The sequence below is a fragment of the Schistocerca cancellata genome, chromosome 7 (assembly GCF_023864275.1).
Source record: "Schistocerca cancellata isolate TAMUIC-IGC-003103 chromosome 7, iqSchCanc2.1, whole genome shotgun sequence".
NCBI lineage: Eukaryota > Metazoa > Arthropoda > Insecta > Orthoptera > Acrididae > Schistocerca > Schistocerca cancellata.
Window position 1 is genome coordinate 117038106 of NC_064632.1, and position 24661 is coordinate 117062766.

Sequence of the window (24661 nt, forward strand, 5' to 3'; positions counted from 1 at the left end):
AAGCCTCGGACAAGCGCCGTCATGGTCGGGGACGACGCTTGAACCCTATGCCTGCCCACAATGGTAACGACACTGCTAGCCAACTGGAAAATGATTTAAATCCGAATAGAGGTGTTTTGCAGGATATGCTTCCTGCAACCACCCTAGAAGGAAAACAAAGACAGAGGATGAGATGGTCAGATGAAGTTAATCGACACCTCATGTTCTGTTATTACCAAGCAACAAACCTAGGAACCAACACAACTGGATACAGATCACAAGTATACACAACATTTATTACCAGATACCCGGAATTAAAATTTTTAACAGAACAACGACTAGCTGATCAGATCCGTGTAATAATAAAAAATAACAGGATACCCCAGTCAGAATTAGAAAACATCAAACAACAAGTACAACAAATACTGGAACAAAATAATGTGCAATCAGAAGAAGAAGAAAATATAGTAATGGACTCAAACATCCCAGAGCAAACAAACAATGACCAACACGCATCAATTAAACAATCAGAGGAAAACGAAATCTTAAGACAGCCACCAGAACATGCACAAATAGAACACGAAGAGAGACACATGTTAGATACAGAAGAGAAATTTCAGCTGACATATATAGAATACAAAGACACAAATACAGACATTAGACCATTCTTGCATAGACCGCCAAATAACCCACAAGTCGAAACAACAATAAAAACTATCAACACAATCATACACAACAAAATAAATGAAAACACAACTATGGAAGAGTTACAACTACTGGTTTATATAGGAGCACTCACTACACTAAATATACACACTAGGCAGAGATCAGAACAAACCAACACACAGAAGAAACCCACAAAACCAGCATGGCAACACAGGTTACAGATCAGAATAGAAAAACTGAGAAAAGACATCGGACAGCTAACACAATTTATAAGAAATGAAATATCAGACAAAAAACGAAAAAGGTTAGGTAAAATCTCACAACAAGAAGCAATAGAGCAATTAGATGAAAAAAAGCAGAAATTGCAAGCATTGGCCAAACGACTTAGAAGATACAAAAAAAGTGAAAATAGAAGGAAACAAAACCAAACATTCAACACAAACCAAAAGAGATTTTACCAAACAATGGATAACACACACATTAAAATAGACAATCCACCAAACATAACAGACATGGAACACTTCTGGAGCAGCATATGGTCAAACCCGGTACAACATAACAGGCATGCACGGTGGATACAAGCAGAAACAGACACATACAAGATGATACCACAAATGCCTGAAGTGATAATTTTGCAACATGAAGTCACCCGAGCAATTAATTCTACACACAATTGGAAAGCCCCTGGAAATGATAAAATAGCAAATTACTGGCTAAAGAAGTTCACCTCAACACATTCACATCTAACTAAGTTATTTAACAGTTACATTGCAGACCCATACACATTCCCTGATACACTTGCACATGGAATAACATATCTGAAACCTAAAGATCAAGCAGACACAGCAAACCCAGCTAAATATCGCCCCATAACATGCCTACCAACAATATACAAAATATTAACTTCAGTCATCACACAGAAATTAATGACACATACAACACAGAACAAAATTATAAATGAAGAACAAAAAGGCTGCTGCAAAGGAGCACGAGGATGTAAAGAGCAACTGATAATTGATACAGAGGTGACATATCAAGCTAAAACTAAACAAAGGTCCCTACACTACGCATACATTGATTACCAAAAAGCCTTTGATAGTGTACCCCACTCATGGTTACTACAGATATTGGAAATATACAAAGTAGATCCTAAATTGATACAGTTTCTAAACACAGTAATGAAAAACTGGAAAACCACACTTAATATCCAAACAAATTCAGATAACATCACATCACAGCCAATACAGATTCAGCGTGGAATATACCAAGGAGACTCATTAAGTCCTTTCTGGTTCTGTCTTGCTCTGAACCCACTATCCAACATGCTAAATAATACAAATTATGGATACAATATTACTGGAACATACCCACACAAAATCACACATTTGCTATACATGGATGATCTAAAACTACTGGCAGCAACAAATCAACAACTCAACCAATTACTAAAGATAACAGAAGTATTCAGCAATGATATAAATATGGCTTTTGGAACAGACAAATGTAAGAAAAATAGCATAGTCAAGGGCAAACACACTAAACAAGAAGATTACATATTGGATAACCACAGCGACTGCATAGAAGCGATGGAAAAAACAGATGCCTATAAATACCTAGGATACAGACAAAAAATAGGAATAGATAATACAAATATTAAAGAAAAACTAAAAGAAAAATATAGACAAAGACTAACAAAAATACTGAAAACAGAATTGACAGCAAGAAACAAGACAAAAGCTATAAATACTTATGCTATACCAGTATTGACCTACTCATTTGGAGTAGTGAAATGGAGTGACACAGACCTAGAAGCACTCAATACACTTACACGATCACAATGCCACAAATATAGAATACATCACATACATTCAGCAACAGAAAGATTCACATTAAGCAGAAAGGAAGGTGGAAGGGGATTTATAGATATAAAAAACCTACATTATGGACAGGTAGACAATTTAAGAAAATTCTTTCTAGAACGAGCAGAAACTAGCAAAATACACAAAGCAATCACTCATATAAATACATCAGCTACACCATTGCAATTTCATAACCACTTCTACAACCCTTTAGATCACATAACATCAACAGATACAAAGAAAGTAAATTGGAAAAAGAAAACACTACACGGCAAGCACCCATATCATCTAACACAGCCACACATCGATCAAGACGCATCCAACACATGGCTAAGAAAAGGCAATATATACAGTGAGACGGAAGGATTCGTGATCGCAATACAGGATCAAACAATAAACACCAGATATTACAGCACGCATATTATTAAAGATCCCAATACCACAACAGATAAATGCAGACTTTGCAAACAACAAATAGAAACAGTAGATCACATCACAAGCGGATGTACAATAGTAGCAAATACAGAATACCCCAGAAGACATGACAATGTAGCAAAAATAATACATCAACAACTTGCCATAAAACATAAACTAATAAAACAACACGTTCCCACATACAAGTATGCACCACAAAATGTACTGGAAAATGATGAATACAAATTATACTGGAACAGAACGATTATAACAGATAAAACAACACCACATAACAAACCTGACATCATACTCACCAATAAAAAGAAGAAATTAACACAACTAATTGAAATATCCATACCCAACACAACAAATATACAGAAGAAAACAGGAGAAAAAATTGAAAAATACATCCAACTGGCTGAGGAAGTCACGGACATGTGGCATCAGGATAAAGTCGACATTATCCCAATTATACTATCAACTACAGGAGTCATACCTCACAATATTCACCAGTACATCAATGCAATACAGCTACATCCAAACATATATATACAACTACAAAAATCTGTAATTATTGATACATGTTCAATTACCCGAAAGTTCCTAAATGCAATATAACATATACCATACAGTTACAAGGAAGTCACGCTTGACCTAGGTCCGCCTCACGTTCCATTTTTAACCAGACTTAAGTCTGAGAAAAAAAAGTCAATAATAATAATAATAATAACCCCCGTGGAGGCCCGAGAAAAGAATAGGCCTCCGGTATGTTCTGCCAGTCGTAAAAGGCGACGAAAAGAACAAACCACTAATAGGGCTAACCCCCCTTTTAGTGTGATTACTTGGTTCAGGACAGAACTAAAGAAGCCTCACGTTCCATTTTTAACCAGACTTAAGTCTGAGAAAAAAAAAGTCAATAATAATAATAATAATAACCCCCGTGGAGGCCCGAGAAAAGAATAGGCCTCCGGTATGTTCTGCCAGTCGTAAAAGGCGACGAAAAGAACAAACCACTAATAGGGCTAACCCCCCTTTTAGTGTGATTACTTGGTTCAGGACAGAACTAAAGAAGCCTCACGTTCCATTTTTAACCAGACTTAAGTCTGAGAAAAAAAAGTCAATAATAATAATAATAATAACCCCCGTGGAGGCCCGAGAAAAGAATAGGCCTCCGGTATGTTCTGCCAGTCGTAAAAGGCGACGAAAAGAACAAACCACTAATAGGGCTAACCCCCCTTTTAGTGTGATTACTTGGTTCAGGACAGAACTAAAGAAGCCTCGGACAAACGCCGTCATGGTCGGGGACGACGCTTGAACCCTATGCCCGCCCACAATGGTGTCGACACTGGTAGCCAACTGGAAAATGATTTAAATCCAAGTAGAGGTGTTTTGCAGGGTATGCTTCCTGCAACCACCCTAGAAGGAAAACAAAGACAGAGGATGAGATGGTCAGATGAAGTTAATCGACACCTCATGTTCTGTTATTACCAAGCAACAAACGTAGGAACCAACACAACTGGATACAGATCACAAGTATACACAACATTTATTACCAGATACCCAGAATTAAAATTTTTAACAGAACAACGACTAGCTGATCAGATCCGTGTAATAATAAAAAATAACAGGATACCCCAGTCAGAGTTACAAAACATCAAACAACAAGTACAACAAATACTAGAACAAAATATTGTGCAATCGGAAGAAGAAGAAAATACAGTAATGGACTCAAACATCCCAGAGCAAACAAACAAAGAACAACACGCATCAATTAAACAATCAGAGGAAAACGACTTCTTAAGACAGCCACCAGAACAAGCACAAATAGAACACGAAGAGAGACACGTGTTAGATATAGAAGAGAAATTTCAGCTGACATATATAGAATACAAAGACACAAATACAGACATTAGACCATTCTTGCATAGACCGCCAAATAACCCACAAGTCGAAACAACAATAAAAACTATCAACACAATCATACACAACAAAATAAATGAAAACACAACTATGGAAGAGTTACAACTACTGGTTTATATAGGAGCACTCACTACACTAAATATACACACTAGGCAGAGATCAGAACAAACCAACACACAGAAGAAACCCACAAAACCAGCATGGCAACACAGGCTACAGATCAGAATAGAGAAACTGAGAAAAGACATCGGACAGCTAACACAATTTATAAGAAATGAAATATCAGACAAGAAACAAAAAAGGTTAGGTAAAATCTCACAACAAGAAGCAATAGAGCAATTAGATGAAAAAAAGCAGAAATTACAAGCATTGGCCAAACGACTTAGAAGATACAAAAAAGTGAAAATAGAAGGAAACAAAACCAAACATTCAACACAAACCAAAAGAGATTTTACCAAACAATGGATAACACACACATTAAAATAGACAATCCACCAAACATAACAGACATGGAACACTTCTGGAGCAACATATGGTCAAACCCGGTACAACATAACAGGCATGCACGGTGGATACAAGCAGAAACAGACACATACAAGATGATACCACAAATGCCTGAAGTGATAATTTTGCAACATGAAGTCACCCGAGCAATTAATTCTACACGCAATTGGAAAGCCCCTGGAAATGATAAAATAGCAAATTACTGGCTAAAGAAGTTCACCTCAACACATTCACATCTAACTAAATTATTTAACAGTTACATTGCAGACCCATACACATTCCCTGATACACTTACACATGGAATAACTTATCGGAAACCTAAAGATCAAGCAGACACAGCAAACCCAGCTAAATATCGCCCCATAACATGCCTACCAACAATATACAAAATATTAACTTCAGTCATCACACAGAAATTAATGACACATACAACACAGAACAAAATTATAAATGAAGAACAAAAAGGCTGCTGCAAAGGAGCACGTGGATGTAAAGAGCAACTGATAATAGATACAGAGGTGACATATCAAGCTAAAACTAAACAAAGGTCCCTACACTACACATACATTGATTACCAAAAAGCCTTTGATAGTGTACCCCACTCATGGTTACTACAGATATTGGAAATATACAAAGTAGATCCTAAATTGATACAGTTTCTAAACATAGTAATGAAAAACTGGAAAACCACACTTAATATCCAAACAAATTCAGATAACATCACATCACAGCCAATACAGATTAAGCGTGGAATATACCAAGGAGACTCATTAAGTCCTTTCTGGTTCTGTCTTGCTCTGAACCCACTATCCAACATGCTAAATAATACAAATTATGGATACAATATTACTGGAACATACCCACACAAAATCACACATTTGCTGTACATGGATGATCTAAAACTACTGGCAGCAACAAATCAACAACTCAACCAATTACTAAAGATAACAGAAGTATTCAGCAATGATATAAATATGGCTTTTGGAACAGACAAATGTAAGAAAAATAGCATAGTCAAGGGAAAACACACTAAACAAGAAGATTACATATTGGATAACCACAGCAACTGCATAGAAGCGATGGAAAAAACAGATGCCTATAAATATCTAGGATACAGACAAAAAATAGGAATAGATAATACAAATATTAAAGAAGAACTAAAAGAAAAATATAGACAAAGACTAACAAAAATACTGAAAACAGAATTGACAGCAAGAAACAAGACAAAAGCTATAAATACTTATGCTATACCAGTATTGACCTACTCATTTGGAGTAGTGAAATGGAGTGACACAGACCTAGAAGCACTCAATACACTTACACGATCACAATGCCACAAATATAGAATACATCACATACATTCAGCAACAGAAAGATTCACATTAAGCAGAAAGGAAGGTGGAAGGGAATTTATAGATATAAAAAACCTACATTATGGACAAATATATCTAAAAACAAAGATGATGTGACTTACCAAATGAAAGTGCTGGCAGGTCGACAGACACACAAACGAACACAAACATACACACAAAATTCAAGCTTTCGCAACAAACTGTTGCCTCATCAGGAAAGAGGGAAGGAGAGGGAAAGACGAAAGGATGTGGGTTTTAAGGGAGAGGGTAAGGAGTCATTCCAGTCCCGGGAGCGGAAAGACTTACCTTAGGGGGAAAAAAGGACGGGTACACACTCGCACACACACACATATCCATCCACACATATACAGACACAAGTCTGCTTGTGTCTGTATCTGTATATGTGTGGATGGATATGTGTGTGTGTGCGAGTGTGTACCCGTCCTTTTTTCCCCCTAAGGTAAGTCTTTCCGCTCCCGGGACTGGAATGACTCCTTACCCTCTCCCTTAAAACCCACATCCTTTCGTCTTTCCCTCTCCTTCCCTCTTTCCTGATGAGGCAACAGTTTGTTGCGAAAGCTTGAATTTTGTGTGTATGTTTGTGTTCGTTTGTGTGTCTGTCGACCTGCCAGCACTTTCATTTGGTAAGTCACATCATCTTTGTTTTTAGATATATTTTTCCTTCGTGGAATGTTTCCTTCTATTATAACCACTACATTATGGACAGGTAGACAATTTAAGAAAATTCTTTCTAGAACGAGCAGAAACTAGCAAAATACACAAAGCAATCACTCATATAAATACATCAGCTACACCATTGCAATTTCACAACCACTTCTACAACCCTTTAGATCACATAACATCAACAGATACAAAGAAAGTAAATTGGAAAAAGAAAACACTACATGGCAAGCACCCGTATCATCTAACACAGCCACACATCGATCAAGACGCATCCAACACATGGCTAAGAAAAGGCAATATATACAGTGAGACGGAAGGATTCATGATTGCAATACAGGATCAAACAATAAACACCAGATATTACAGCACGCATATTATTAAAGATCCCAATACCACAACAGATAAATGCAGACTTTGCAAACAACAAATAGAAACAGTAGATCACATCACAAGCGGATGTACAATAGTAGCAAATACAGAATACCCCAGAAGACATGACAATGTAGCAAAAATAATACATCAACAACTTGCCATAAAACATAAACTAATAAAACAACACGTTCCCACATACAAGTATGCACCACAAAATGTACTGGAAAATGATGAATACAAATTATACTGGAACAGAACGATTATAACAGATAAAACAACACCACATAACAAACCTGACATCATACTCACCAATAAAAAGAAGAAATTAACACAACTAATTGAAATATCCATATCCAACACAACAAATATACAGAAGAAAACAGGAGAAAAAATTGAAAAATACATCCAACTGGCTGAGGAAGTCAAGGACATGTGGCATCAGGATAAAGTTGACATTATACCGATTATACTATCAACTACAGGAGTCATACCACACAATATCCACCAGTACATCATCAACACAATACAGCTACATCCAAATGTATATATACAACTACAGAAATCCGTAATTATTGATACATGTTCAATTACCCAAAAGTTCCTAAATGCAATGTAACATATACCGTACAGTTAAAAGGAAGTCACGCTCGATCAAGGTCCGCGTCACTTTCCATTTTTGACCAGACATAACGTCTGAGAAAAGAAAGAAAGAAGAAGATAATAATAATAAAAATGGGGAATGGGACCATGTGATTGTGGTGCTCAATGCATGCATAAAATCATTAACTTGGCCCATAATTAATTCAATTTTGAAGGAAAAGTCTAGAAAAAATGCTGATAAGCTGTTGCTTGTTCTTACAGTTAAAAATAAAGTCTGTGAGGGATATGATAAGGAATACAATATAATAATTGTTGTTGTTGTTTCTGTCATCACACGTAAGGCTGAAATGACATTTCTAAATTCCTGTGATAGCTATTCTCTTTCATTTCAGCATAACTACTGCAGCCAACATTATCAATGATCCGTCTTGAATACTCATAGCTACAGCTGCATCAGTAATGCTTTTCTGCAACCATCCCTTGTACTGTAGTTTTTAAAATTATACATTTTAATACATGCTCAATGGTTCAATTTCCTTGATTAACAAAATTCTTTATTACAATTTGTTTCTCCTTGGCCCGTAGCAATAAATCTTCACTCCTTACTTGCTCATTCCATCTTACCTTCAAGAGCCTCCAGTACCATCACGTCCTGAGGACTTCTAATCATTTCATTACTGTGTTATTGACTGGAAATATGAGGCATGTCTGAAAAGTAGGCACTGTTTTGGTAAAAACTCATAACAACATTTTTAAAGCAAAATTTATTTTTGCAAGAAATAGCATTTCTTAAACTACTTTTTCTACATAGTTGCCACCATTATTCAGACATCTGTCATACATCTGTGCCCTCTTCATAGAAAGATACCACCAGTGAAGACAGACATTGCTTAACACCGTTTTTTGTGTCAATTTGTGCCTGCTGAGTCCCTTCCCAGAGGTGAAACCATCAATGCAGTATGATGCTCTGAAATACTGAGAAAACATCAGCACACAATTTAAAACACAAGGCGTACAATGCTCAGTCAAGGTACTATGTTGCTTTATGACAGCACACATCCCCATTCTGCTGGGGGTTCTAGAAACTTTATTCAGCAATTCGTTGGGAGAAGTTTGATCACCCGCTGTACAGCCCCAATTTTGCACCTTCTGACTCACTCATTCTTGAACATCGAGCATTATTTTGGAGGAAGGCGCTTTGACAGCAATGACAATGCAAAAAATCGTGTTCAGCAGAGACTGTCTTAAGAGGTGGCATCTTTCTTTGAAAAAGGCATAGAATAGTTGCTTTCCCCCTATTCACTGGTGACATCTTTCTATGAAGAAGGCACAGAACAGTTGCTTTCTCCATATGACAAGTCTCAACAGTGGTGGCAGCTATATAGAAAAATAGTTTAAGAAATGCTCTCTTCTGTAAAAATAAATTTTAGTCCGGGAAAAAAAATTAAGAGGTTTTTTTTTCTTTTTTTTTTCCAAAACTGTACTTATTTTCCAGACATGCTTTGTGCATTAGATCTACGGGCAACAAATAGACCTGATCTCTTTGATGATATCCACATCAAAACTGGTATCAGTGACCACAACGCAATTGTGGCAACAATGATTACTGAAGTACAAAGGGCAATTAAAAAATGTAGGAAGATATATATGCTCAGTAAACTAGATAAATACCGTATTTACTCGAATCTAAGCCGCACTTTTTTTCCAGTTTTTGTAATCCAAAAAACCGCCTGCGGCTTAGAATCGAGTGCAAAGCAAGCGAAGTTCTGAAAAATATTGGTAGGTGCCGCCACAACTAACTTCTGCCGTCGAATATATGTAGCGCTACACAGGTATGCTTTGTAGGCACAAAGATAAATACTGGCGCCAAAACCTCTGTGTCAGTAAATTAATTAAAAAAAAAAAAAAAAAAAAAGTGGAAGACGAGCTTTTTTTCTCCGCCGCGAGTTTCGACCACTGTATTTTCATACATTATCCAACGAAGTAAATACAAATTCCGTATTGTTCATCTTCGAATGTAGCACAATTTCAGTGTACTACGAAAATCTGACTGGCAAGACTGTTTGGGATGTTTGTCAATATGGCCAACTCTACGTTCTGAATTTTTCCCTACCTGTGAGAAGAGATGGTTGCTAATAGGAACCTGATGAAATGTGAATCACATGCAGTATTCTCTTCACCATAAGAATAATACGAATATAAACATTTTGCCATGTATTCTTTCGTGTTTGCTGCTATCTCATTTAAATCGTGTCTGCCTAATAAACTACGAAACTAGAGTGAGACAACAGCTAACGCGGAAGAATATACATATCGTGTCATGTTTATATTCGTATTATTCTTATGCCTTATAGTGATACAGTCATAAATGAAGCACGGCAACTGACTAGATTTTTAAATCTAAGATGATTATAATTTCTCTGCAGAATTTGATGTACTAAAGAAGCGGCCGCAAAGATTTTCAAACGGAGAAAAATTTTCGCCTAACTCTCGTTCAGAACATGTTCTGTCATACGCAGTCTATTATTTGGTTCTTGGTGATCATTATCAAAGAAAGCAGCAGTGTAAGTAACAACAAACAGCAGTCTCTTGCCATTGTTTCGCTAATGAGACGATTCCTCTTTTTTTTTTTTTTTTTTTTTTTTTTAATTGTAAGCGGCGGTAGCGCGCACAAAAGCAATCCATGCCACGAGCGGCAACAGGCCGTAAACACGCACTATCAGAATGCGACAAACAATGCATGACACAGTACAGTAATGCATTTTCAGCTTAGAGTGACGTAAACACCTATAACAAAGAAAACGGCACTTATCAGCTCAAAGCAAAGTAAGCAATCGATTCAAACCAGACGAAGCACGTGAAAAAGGAAGGGTTCCCGTATAAATACGGACGGAGCGCCTGACGCATAGCAATGGCTACCTGGTAAAGCTTAACTGCTAAGCTTATGACTCGAACCAAACTACTGTAACTGTATTGTCATTCATTCGACCTAAATTGTGTCTCATATTACAATGGACCAACTTTGTTTCGATTTGGAGGTGTGGCCTAAAACTTTTCTCTCCCCTTGAATTTCGAGTCTCAAATTTCACGTGCGGCTTGGATTCAGAAATCTTTTTTTTTTTCCTTTATTTTGAGTCTCATTTTTCAGGTGCGGCTTAGAATCGAGTGTGGCTTAGATTCGAGTAAATACGGTAGGCAGTAGTGTCATGCCTCAATGAGGAACTTGGAGCTTTTAGGTCAGGAGCTTTTAGAGGAGCCATGTCTCAAGTTTAAAAGAATAACAGACCATGTGCTGGATACATATGTGCCCAGGAGAACAGTTCATAATGAAGGGACCCTCCATGGCACACAGTCACTGTATAGAAACTTCTAAGGAAACAGACTGCTGCATAACAGATGTAAGACAAAGCTTAAGGCTGTAGATAAACAGATGCTCAATGAAACACATTTGGCTGTCAAGCGAGCAATCCATTCGGGTGTACACTGCTGGAGATGAAGATCATGTGAGCAAGTGTGTGTGTGTGTGTGTGTGTGTGTGTGTTCCAGTTCTTTTTTATGTGCCTTTCTGTTGCACTAGCAACTTATGAGAATGTGTGCATCTAAAACAATTTTAGCAACAACTAATACAGCTGAAAATAAGATGAACAAAATATATTTTTTATCAGTGGAGAGAAAAACCACAGTACCAAATTCTGCTTTTATTGTAATGCAAATTTATTTTGTAGCACACATAAAAGATAAGGAAGTGTGCAAATTGTCAGAGCCAATGGCTGCTTCTTCTGGAGGAAGGACTGAAGGGACAGGAAAGGGGATGAAAGAAAAGGACTAATGATAGTTCAGAAATGGGATGAGTTATGAAACACTTGTCCAGAACCCTGGTCAGGAGAGACTTACCGGATGGGGTGATAAGGGCAGACTGATTGTTGGGACCCGTATGGGATAAGATTTTAATATCTGAGTACTTAAAGGTGGAAAATAGGGTAATAGGTAAGACTTAAGCATCGGAGGGGGAAGGGAGAGGTGAGGGGAGGGGGGGGGGGGAGACATTGTGAAAGAGTGCAAAAAAGTAACAGGATTATATACGATTGACAGTTACGGGGGTGGGGAAAAGAGATAGGCATAAAGTTTTTCCATACCATCTGGTACATAACATGTGTCATTTCCTAGGATGCTCCCGTTTGATAGTTTTTGTTTTGCCAGTTATGTGGCTGCAGTAGTTGGTGGTACGATGGTATCTCAGACAAGTCTTATAGTCAGTCGAGTCACAGGGGTAGGAGCCATATGCAGGGAAATGGATGCAAAAGGACTGTAAAATCTGATCAGGATATTGCAGATTTGAGAGTGGGGCACTGCAAAGCTATTCCAGGTGGCTAGGTGAGTGGCCAAAATATCAAACAGAATGGACCTCATTTCAAGGCATGATTTTAGGAAGTCATAGCACTGTTGACACAGCTGATTGATACATTCCAGGCAGGAATAGTACTCAGTAACAACACATGTACCCCTAAGTTGTTGTTGTTGTTGTTGTTGTTGTTGTTGTTGTTGTTGTTTTTTCCCTCCTGGAGGGAAGAGCAGTACAATTATTGGATGTGATGGCCCAGGAAAACTACTTCAGGACATATTCATAATGCTTCTATTCAGTTACTTGTGGTAGTCATAGCAATGTAGTAAATAATTCAATTCTAGATGTTAACAGGACCTGAAATGATGTTCTCAAACTATTCATTAGTCTATTTTTATAAATATCATTTTCAAATTTTCAACATACCTAAGAACGGCATCCAGCAAAGCTACATCTTCAAGTTGTCCAATTAAAAGAGACCACTGACATATGTCTCGTGACACATTTTCCCATTCACTTGCAGAGCTCCGCATTTCATCATCTGGTGTCAGTGACATTTCTTCAGACACACTATTACTTGCAACAGCAGCGTCTTTTGCAGAGTTCTTGTTCTTCAGCAGTCAATAGAAGATGAAAACAAATAATTTCTAAAAACTATAAGACATATAATACTAACGTAGAAGCTACATAAGACTAGTGTTTTATTTTTAATGAAAGTTGTTGGTAACAAACAATAATCCTTTATGGATGTTAATAATTTTACTCATGCTGCAGAATAAAAAGTGCTGTGTATTTTTGCACTCTCAAAACTACATAATCAAATGCTGAAAATTGCTGTTAAATTGTATCTCATCTGAAAATTACACTTCTTGAGTTATTCAAATCTAACTTAAAATTTAAAGAGGATTTTTGTGTAAATATTTTAACAATGCTGACTGACAAACCTAAATCATTTGTGAGTGTCAAGAGTACTTTCAAACTTAGCTTGAATAAAATAACTTTGTGATTGACACAATGCAGTGGTTGAGGGGTCTGGCTGACCATGTGCTGACATCCACTACTGAGTCAGTTCTGAAAATACCTAAAGAAAAGACAAAACAGCGAGCACACATCAGATGAGAAAGAGCTGCGCCCAACTGGCAGCTCACCATACAACTCGATTTGTTGAAATGTTAATCACAAGGTTATTTTAATTGGATTAAAACATTTCTGAAGCAGAAAATATTATTTATTGCCTGATGAAAGAGATCTTAACCTAATTTCAAACTCTTCTGCAGTGTTCACGTCTACTATTCAGAACATTATCTGGAAATATTTACAGAAATATAATAAAGCAAAGCCAACTGGCAATAGGTGACTAATATACTAGAATCAAGGTTTAGTCTTGATAACATTCATTTTTTAGCAGTGACCCTGCAACACGGGGAACATCTGCCACTGTGGAACAGACATCCAATCTCAGTTATTATGTGTCTAACTTCTCTGTCGACAAAAACACAGTGCAGTAAAAGCCTGTTAATTCCATATCAGACAGTTCGGCACACTCAACAAATGGGCATCGCTTTATACATACTGAATACTTCAGACACGTTCGCTAGAATATGGTTACGCTCAGCAGCAGTGGTCAACAATTTCGAATGGTGTAGTGCCAACAACTGCATCAGTCATGTGTCAGACAGTGTCTGTCAAGCACCAATTGTCTACAGCAATGAAAATGTGGTGTTTTAAAGTGTTATCATGATTAGCGCTGTTCTATATCGCAAATACAGTAGTGCTGCATATTGTTGTGGGAATATTTTTTTTAAATGAATACTCTCAAAACAAAGTTGAAGTGAAATTTGAATATGTTACACTTATGATACAACAGAAGCTTGTCATTAATTGAAATGAGAAAGATGAGGATAGAAATAAGATAACAACATGAAGTTGACTCTTCAACAATCTATGATATGAAAAAGAAAATAAAGGTCAAACTTGAAAAAGAAAATAAAGGTCAAACTTCAAACGTTTTCCTTACAGACTGTTGCAGTAAAAAACACAGAATCACGAAAACCTTTGGAGAAGCCCAAACTACATCAGTTAGGTGAAATTTTGTACAAGTGGTTCTGGATCAAAATGTCTGTAGGAAAACCAATAACTGAACCTATGCCTATGGAAGAAGGTAAACATTCAGTTTCTGGGGTTATCAGAAACTGATTGTGTATTTTCTTACAGTTGGCTGTACCGATTCAAAACTTGTCATGGAATTTGGAAACTTGACATAGGAGGGGAGCTACGATTGGCAGATCAAAAGGCAGCTGAAGAATACAAAGAAACTTTTTGAAATTTGGTTAAACACCATAACTTAACTGCTAGTCACGTCTACAATGCCAATGACACAAACCTACTTTGGCATTGCTTGCCTAGTTCACTATTGGTAGGTAAAGATGAAAAGTGCAAAGGGGGGAGATCAGTTGACACCGTATTGTGTTCAAATGCTTCAGGTGATCACATGTTGACTCCATATGTTATTGGCAGGTACAAAAAGCCAAAAGCTTTTAAATGCGCTTTAAATTTTCTTGTAATTTGTGCAGCTAATTTCAATGCAGGGATGATTTCAGAACTGTCTAAGGACTTGTTTTTCTATAATTTTGTACCTTCTGTGAGATCCTGTTTAAAAAACTTGGTTTGCCTGAACAAAGCAGTGCTACACAGTTGATAGTTAACTGTACATTCCACTTTCCAGTGCCTGAATTGATCTCAGTGAATATATTTTAAAAAAAGACAGTATATTTGCAACAGCTTTGGTGTGGAATAAAGTTAAGCCTGCTACTCTTTGGTGGGCTTGGTGGAAACACTGGCCAAAAGCCTATGAAGAAGAAACAAGACTCCACTATCACAATCAAAAATGATGCTGTTGTTAAACTGTTAGATGTTGCTCAAAACAAAATATGAATTTCACCATGAGATGAAGTTTTGAACTGGACAGATATGATGATAAAGAACACGTAGTCGAAGAAACATCAGTCAAACTGATACTACAAAGTGTAATAGGGCAACAACAAGAAATTCAACCACCAGATATCGAATCTAATAAAGAAGGGGCTGATATAAAAACCGCCTCCACCTACCCGGAATGAAGCAGTTGCTACTACTGATACAGTTATATGATCTGCTGAAAGCAGCAAATTGTCCAATACTGAAGAACTTGTAAATTCGTGTACTACATGTAACATGTTTTTGAAGGGAAAAAGGACATCAGGTCTTATTAAAATGAATACAATACGGAAATACTGTATGCACTATAATATACATAAACTGTCCTGTACTACAAATAACATACATGGTTCTGAACTGTAGTATAATACTGTACTGTCCTGAACGTAAAATAAAATCTTAAAATTAAACAACAGGATGCAATTAAGTTTTTAAATTTGTTCTCTAAAATGTTGTTTTATATAGTATTGTACATTTTTATCAATTTAACAGAAGCAGAGAGAACATATGATAAACAATCAAAGGCCGCTTGACCAATGCTTATCTTGTGTCCCACACACTGCAAGCCTGGCAGTGTGTGCATGGACTAGAATGCCAACAAGCACAGCATCAGGCAGCTGTGGGGCTAGGAGGTGGGGAAAATTGGAAAAAGGAGAGGAGTGGGCAAAGATGGTTTGGGTGTATTGGCAGAGGGTGGCAAATGACCAGGGCAGGAGATGGGGAGGAGATGATAGGACAGATGGGGTGGAAGCTGTTGGGTGGAAGGTGTGGGGACATTATGTAACAGTAGGTTGAGGCCTGGATAGTTACGGAAGTGAAGAATCTGCTGTAAGGATAACTCCCATCTGTGCAGTTCAGAGAAGCTAGTGGTGGAGTGAAGGATCCAGACGGCTCAGGTAGCGAAGCAGACACAGAAATCAAGTGTGTTATGTTCAGCTGCATGTTGTGCCACACAGTGGTCTATTTCACTTCTGGCCACAGTTTGGCAGTGTCCCTTCATTCTGATGGGCAGCCTAGTAGGTAGTCATATCAATATAGAAAGCTATGCAATGATTGCAGCAGAGCTGGTAAATGACATGGCTGCTTACACAGGTGGCCCAGCCTCTGATGGGGTAGGATAAACCTCTGACACGACTGGGACAGGAAGTGCTTGGTGGGTGGATTGGGTAGGTATTGCAACTGCGTGTTCCATAGGGATATGATCCTTGTGGCTAGATGTTGGGATTGGGAGTGGCATAGGGATAGATTAGGATGTTGTGGAGGTAGGGTTGGTGACAGAACACCACTTTAGGAGGGGTGGGAAGTATCTCAGGTAGGATGTACCTCATTTCAGGGCATATAATAGGTAATCAAAGCCCTGATGATGGATGTGGTTCAGTTGCTCCAGTCCAGGGCAATAATGGGTGATTAAGTGGACACTCATTTGTGGCTGGTTCTTGGGGGTGTTAGGAGGATTGGGATGTGAAGGGAAATGGCATGGGAGATCAGTTTGTGGACTACCATATTTACTCGAATCTAAGCCGCACTCTAATCTAAGCCGCACCTGAAAAATGAGACTCGAAATAAAGGGAAAAAAAATTTCCCGAATCTAAGCCGCACCTGAAATTTGAGACTCGAAATTCAAGGGGAGAGAAAAGTTTTAGGCCGCACCTCCAAATCGAAACAAAGTTGGTCCATTGTAATATGAGACACAATTTAGGTCGAATGAATGACGATACAGCTACAGTAGTTTGGTTCGAGTCGTAAGCTTAGCAGTTAAGCTTTACCACGTAGCCATTGCTATGCGTCAGCCACTCCGTCCGTATTTATACGGGTATCCTTCCTTTTTCACGTGCTTCGTCTGGTTTGAATCGATTGCTTATTTTGCTTTGATCTGATAAGTGCCGTTTTCTTTGTTATAGGTGTTTGCGTCACTCTTAAGCTGAAAATGCATTACTGCACTGTGTCATGCATTGTTTGTCGCATTCTGATAGCGCGTGTTTACGGCCTGTTGCGGCTAGCGGCATGGTTTGCTTTTGTGCGCGCTACCGCCGCGTACAATTATAAAAAAAGAGAGGAATCGTCTCATTAGCGAAACAATGGCAAGAGAATGCTATTTGTTGTTACTTACACTGCTGCTTTCTTTGATAATGATCAACAAGAATAAAATAATAGACTGCGTAATGATAGAACATGTTCTGAACGAGAGTTAGGCGAAAATTTTTCTCCGTTTGAAAATGTTCGCGGCCGCTTCTTTATTACATCAAATTCTGCACAGAAATTAGACATCTTAGATTTAAAAATCTAGTCACTTGCCATGCTTCATTTCTGACTGCATCACTATTAGGCATAAGAATAATACAAATATAAACATGACACGATACGTATATTCTTCCGCGTTTGCTGTTGTCTCACTCTAGGTTCTTAGTTTATTAGGCAGACAGGGTTTTAATGAGATAGCAGCAAACACGAAAGAATACATGGCAAAATGTTTATATTCGTATTATTATGGTGAAGAGAATACTGTATGTGATTCAAATTTCATCAGGATCCTATTAGCAACCATCTCTTCTCACAGATAGGAAAAAATTCACAACGTAGAGTTGGCCATATTGACAAACATCCCAAACAGTCTTGCCAGTCAGATTTTCGTAGTACACTGAAATTGTGCTACATTCGAAGATGAACAATACGGAATTTGTATTTACTTCGTTGGATAATGTATGAAAATACAGTGGTCGAAACTCGCGGCGGAGAAAAAAAGCTCGTCTTCCACTTTTTTTTTTTTTTTTTTTTTTTTTTTTTTTAATTTATTTACTGACACAGAGGTTTTGGCGCCAGTATTTATCTTTGTGCCTACAAAGCATGCCTGCGTAGGGCTACATATATTCGACGGCAGAACTTAGTTGTGGCGGCACGTACCAACATTTTTCATAACTTCCGCTTGCTTTGCACTCGATTCTAAGCCGCAGGCGGTTTTTTGGATTACGAAAACCGGAAAAAAAGTGCGGCTTAGATTCGAGTAAATACGGTAGGTCTGAGAGGATAGTGCCTGTCTGTGAAGGCCTTGATGAGACGCTCAGCATACTGAGCAAGGGAGTTCTTGTCACTGCGGATACACTGTCCTCAGATGGCCAAGCTGTATGGAAGGAATTTTTTGATGTGAAAGGGACGACAGCTGTCAAAATGCACATACTGTCGATTGTAGGTGGATTTAATGTGGGCAGAGATGTAGATGGCGCCATCAGAGAGGAGAAGGTCAACATCTAGGAAGATGGCACACTGTTCAGGAGGACCACGTGGAGCAGATGAGAGAGAAGGTGTTGAGGTTGTGAAGCAACAAAGATAGGATGTCTTGGATTTAAGTCTGATCATGAAGATATCTTTCATGAACCTGAACTAGACTAGAGGTTTGATGGCTAGAAAGGTCTCCTCTAGATGGCGCATAAAAAGGTTGGCATAGGAGGGTGCCAAGTGGATGCCCATGACTATGCCGCAGATTTCGTTACATGCTTTCCTTTCAAAGGAGAAGTAGTTGTGGATTAAGATAAAGTTAGTAAGGTGTATAAGGAATGGGTAATGGGGGGATAAAGTTAGTAAGGGGTATAAGGAATGGGTAATGGGTTTGGAATCTGAAGGACGTTGGAAAAGGTAGGGTTCAGTAGCATAAGCTTGAGGGATATTGGTGCATAGAAAGGAAGCATCAACAGTGACAAGAAGGGATCCAGGAGATAAAGGTGTGGTGATGGTGGAGAGTCAGTGAATGAAGTGATTGGGTGTCTTTGATGTGGGAGGCTGGATTATAGGCAGTGGCTTGGAGGTGTTGGTCAGTCAGAGCTGAAATTCTTTCAGTGGGGGCACAATAACCAGCCACAATGGAGCATCCAGGATTGTTGGGTTTGTGGATTTTGAAGAGGATGTAGAAGGTGGGTGTGCAGGGTGTCATAGGGGTGAGGAGGGAAATGGTTTCAGGGGAGAGGTTCTGGGAAGGGGTTAAGGCTCTAAGCAGGGGTTGGAGTTTGTGGTGCAATTCTGGTATGGGATCACTCTGGCAGAGTTATAGGTGAAGGACTCAGATCACTGGTGGAGTTAGTCTGCCAGGTAGTCACTGTGATTCGTGGAACTTTTGTCTGCAAGTAGGATGATCAGATCAGGATCTGCAAGTAGGATTATCAGATCAGGATTTGTTTTGAGGTTGTGTATAGCTGTTCTTTTTCCTACTGAAAGGTTGGTGTCCTCGGAAGGTGAGGCTAAGTTGGAGGTAAGAAATTCCTGGAAGGTGGAAGGGCGAGGGTAGGAGGATCACAGTTGAGTAGTGGGGTGAGCTGGAAGAGGCAGGGTTCAATGATGGAATTAAGGTGGTTTTGGTTGGACGGATTGGCAGCAAAGAAGTGCTTCCATGTGGTGCCATGTGGATGCCCGTGACTATTCCACAGATTTCTTTACATGCCTTCCCTTCAAAGGAGAAGTAGTTGTGGATTAGGATAAAGTTAGTAAGGTGTATGAGGAATGGGTAATGGGTTTGGAGTCCATCATGGTTAAATTTGGGTGTACAGCTAAAGGTGAGGCCTTTGGATAGGGCTGAAATTTCTGTGGAGCTTAGGGTTTTGGTGGAAAGGTTAACAACAGTGTTACAGGAATGTTTTGGCACTGGATTTAATGGCGAGTCGGAAAGGGTTTTTGAAGAGGTCAGCTAGACAAGGTTTAGCTGCTACAAGAGGTGGATGAGGAGGAACACTGTGGGTTGGATAGGGGTTGGATAGTGGTGCTCCAAGGTGGAGATTGTCAGCAGATTGGATGACTTATGGAGGTGGTGTCTGGGCAGCTCCTCCTGGTGCTGGGGAGCAAAGAGCAAGGAATTCACTTTCAGATATGTGATGTATGGAGTAGGGATTGCACAGTAGTAGTAGGATCTTGTGGAGGGACCCGAGGTTGGTTCTGCGATGCCTGTGCCATGGAGAAGTGTTTTTGCAGTACCAAGTTTGTGAGGGTCGGCGGAATTCCACGGTTTAGCAAGCATTTGAGAAACAGGATGTGGGATTGGGTTTTAGCCAGGAAATGGTATACTTTTTCGAACTGGTGCAGAAAGATGGAGCAGGGGTCCACTAAGACAGGAACAGTGTAAAGGAAATGGGAAAGATGAAGAAATAGGTAAAATAGCTGTCGATGGTTGGGAGAGGAGCTGGATAAGGAAAAAGACGTGTAAAAAATGCAAAAAGACGCGCAGAAACAGGCAAAGATTTGCAAAAATACACACAGATAAGTAAAAATATGCACAAATGTGTTAAAAATGTACAGAAACATGAGATAAAAGGAACAATGAGGAATGGGAGTGTATGTGTGTTGCGATCTTACAAAGCAATAATCCACATGCTTTCACATCGAAACTGAAGAGTTTCCTCATGGGTCACTCCTCCTATTCTGTCGAGGAGTTCCTTCAAAAATTAAGCCCATATTCTTGTTGTATTGTTGACTGCATTTACTTAAACTTATGGATTGACTTTTTCTGGTTTATAAACATTTTATTTTTATCTGTTATTATTTTTATGATGTAATTTCATGTACTGACTTGTTATATGACCTTGGAGATTTGCTCCTACGGAACTTGACGTGTAACTAAATAAATAAAATAAGCTAGAGAAAGAGAGAGAGTGAGAGAGAGAGAGAGAGAAGGCGGGGGGGGGGGGGGGGGGAGGGAGGGAGGGGAGACAGGTTAGGTCGAGAATCAAAAATTTGTGTGGCATGAAAATATAACTATAGGAGAAAAGAATCTGGGGCATCAGATCACGAAGTCTGCGTTGTGCGCAGATGTTAGTTGATACACTGTGACTCAGAAGTAGATGTGGTTCGGAAGGTGGTGAATAAACACAGGAAAGAAGAGAAAGAACAGGCACTGAGATGCGTAACGTTACAGAGAAGAGTAACAAAGGAAAACACCACAGGGTTGTAGGATGGAAGATAAGCTGTTCAGCAAAATCAAACAATGGAAATTCCAGGTAGGATTATCAACAAAGTAGGAAAGTATAGATTGCTATTTACCATGAAGACAGGTACAATTAAAAGACACTTACATAAAGCATTCAGAAACAGACTTCTCCGGCAAAAGAGAAATAAATGCCATTCACACACACAAGCAAGCACAGCCCATGCACACATGACTGCCAACCCCAGCATCTCAGGCTGGAATGTAACTATTATGTGGGATGCAAGCAGCCATCTGGAGGGGGCGGGGATGGGGTAGGGATAATAGTGTTTGGGTGGGGAGAAAGACGAACACTGTCTGGTGGAGTGTGCAGGGACTAGAATGCAGCGTCAGGAGGTTAAGGGCAGGGAGGTGGGGGAAAAAGGAGAGGAGCGGAGAAAGATTGGCAGATGCGTTGGCAGAGGGCAGCAAATAAACAGGATGAGGGACAAGAATGAAGAGAAGATGATACGACAGAGGGGGTGGAAACCATTGTTGGGAACACTATGTTACCATAGATTGAGGCTGTGATAATGATGGGAGCACAGAATGCGTTGTAAGGATAACTGCCACCTGCACAGTTCAGAAAAGCTGGTGGTGGAAGGAAGGAAGCAGTTCCTTCACCAACTCTCCACTATCCCCACCCCTTTTGCCTCATGGATCTCTACTCATCACTGCTGATGACACCTCTCTATACACCATCATACCTCATGTCCCTGGTCTTACTGCTATTGAACACCACCTTTCCCAAAGTCCTTCAGACTCCAAACCCACTACCTCATTCCTCATAATTTTATCCTAACCCGCAAATACTTCACCTCTGAAGTGAAGATATATCAACAAATCTGTGGTACAGACATGGGCACCTGCATGGGTCTGAGATGTTGGAGTTGGTAGTTGTGTGCATGAGGTGTGCTTGCTTGCGCATAAAAATGATGTGTGTGTCTCTTTTGCTGAAGACGGCTGTGGCTGAAAGCTTTATGTAAGTGTCTTTTAATTGTGCCTCTCTGAAACTTAATATGTCTTCTTTACGGTAAGTAGCAATCTTCTATTTTTAGATGATGTTTGGTAATTCAGGATTTTTAATAGTCCAGCACCATCAAGGTCCCAAAGGAACTAGATTAGCGGGTTTCTATGTACATGTCTCACTAGAAACTAGCTGTTGGTGAATTATAGCTGCAGATAAGGAAACCAGAACACTTCACAGTGATCTTCAATACAGCATTCTGCCACAGATGTTACCATCACAGCCACAGACACACTCAAACTCATGTTCGAATGATGTGACACTGGATTTTATTACATTACTAAGTCATTTGATGAGACCAGATTATTTTTTTAAATGGCAGAGCTGCTATCACCAGCAGTATAGGGATACATTATGAAATATCTTAGTATATCTTATTTAGATCATTTTCATTCTCTCTCTCTGTTTTTTCTCTTTCTTCCTTTCAGACACACTGTCTTGATTTACAGAGCTTCTTGTCACATCACCTCTTAATTCTAACTATAAGTGACATACTTGTTTCAGTATCAGATAGGCGCTACAACTATGTTCCACCCATTTTCCAACAGAACAACAGGGTATTAGTTTTTTGCTATGTTCAGGATTCATACGACTGTTAAACAATTTCAGTGTGTTATTTTCGTCATTTATTGGATTAAATGGCAAAACACAATGAGATACAAATATATTTTGTACTGTCTGAATTACTTCTGAATGCCCCATGGGAGAGTATCTTCTCTACTACACCTGCAAGACAAGATGAAAATGGATGTTCACAGGGCAATGAGGTGTTAGATTACTTTTGGATTGTTAAGGCAAGGTCATATATCTTGAAAATGGCACGCAATATGTGTTCCCAATTACACAAATACTGAAGATAAGAAAATGAAGGTGACACAACACTGAGAAACAATCTCAAAGCACACAATGAACAAAATGAAGCTAAAAAACATAAGGAAATGGTTTCCGATGATAATTTTCTTACATGTACAGCAAATGTTATTCTTTTCTACAATTCCATGACTCCTTTTTTCATCTGCAAACATTCTCTGAAAATTCTAAATAAAAAGAAAAATATCTATAAATTACTAGCAAGAAAAAGGATTACTTACTCCTAGTTCCTTAATTTTTTCAAGTGAAATCGCAACAGCACGACAAATTATAGCACCAGTTAGTGCCATAAATGGATTTGTTGAGTCTGTCAGCACAGCCCGTACTTCTTGCCACCAGGGTGATACTTCATTGTATTCAGTACAAATATGATTCACATCTAAAAAAAAAAAATAAATAAATAAATAAATAAAAAAAGGAAAAAAAAGAAAAAAAAAGGTCAAGTTTTGATCCATATTTCATTCATGCACATATTTTTTCCAAACAGTTTCTACATTATACATACAATTATTTTGTCATTACATAACTGACAGTAAATAATGACATGTCTTTTGCAATTGCACCCACCTGTCAAAGAACATATTGCCTGCAAAAGATCCATAAATCTCAACATTTCTGCCTGGAGAGCAGCACCTTCTCGTTTCTGCAACCAGAATTGCAGTGCAAGTTGCATGAGATTAAGTGGCTCTATTCCACTCGAAGCAGCAGCTGCACGCCATGTGTCAACTGTTACATCACTGTACAAGCTGCCTTGATACACCAGGTTGCCTGCACAAACAAATGTCAATTTGCCAAGTTGGTTGTGTGTGTGTGTTTTTCATAATGAAATAAATTTAGTAAAAATAAAACAATAATGAGAAGAATATTTTGCTTGCTGAGACAGTGAAGATGGCTCCCAGCAGAAACACCAAAAAACATATTCACTTGGACACACACACACACACACACACACACACACACACACACACACACACACACACACACACACACAGGACAATCGAAGATTATCAGCATGAAAACCTATTTGATTCCTGTGCCAAAACATAAAGAAGTGTTATGCTTTAATGAGCCGCCCCCCCCCCCCCCCCTCTATACTTTTTCAGTTGAACAATGAGATGAATAAAGGTCTTGGTGAAGAGATCATCCTGGAATTCT

The 24661-nt window shown here is 38.7% G+C and overlaps 1 protein-coding gene across 2 annotated transcripts in view; it reads right to left on the reverse strand.

The window, feature by feature from the left end:
- The window catches only part of LOC126092071 (rab3 GTPase-activating protein non-catalytic subunit), a 217495-nt gene that overhangs the window by 80879 nt on the left and 111955 nt on the right, over window positions 1-24661 (reverse strand). For both annotated transcript variants that reach the window (XM_049907488.1, XM_049907490.1), the window contains exons 14-16: window positions 24074-24274; window positions 23728-23885; window positions 13119-13303 (exon numbers count right to left, since the gene is read on the reverse strand). In XM_049907488.1, coding sequence (XP_049763445.1) covers window positions 13119-13303; window positions 23728-23885; window positions 24074-24274 — 544 coding nt within the window. The remainder of the gene's footprint in view (window positions 1-13118; window positions 13304-23727; window positions 23886-24073; window positions 24275-24661) is intronic.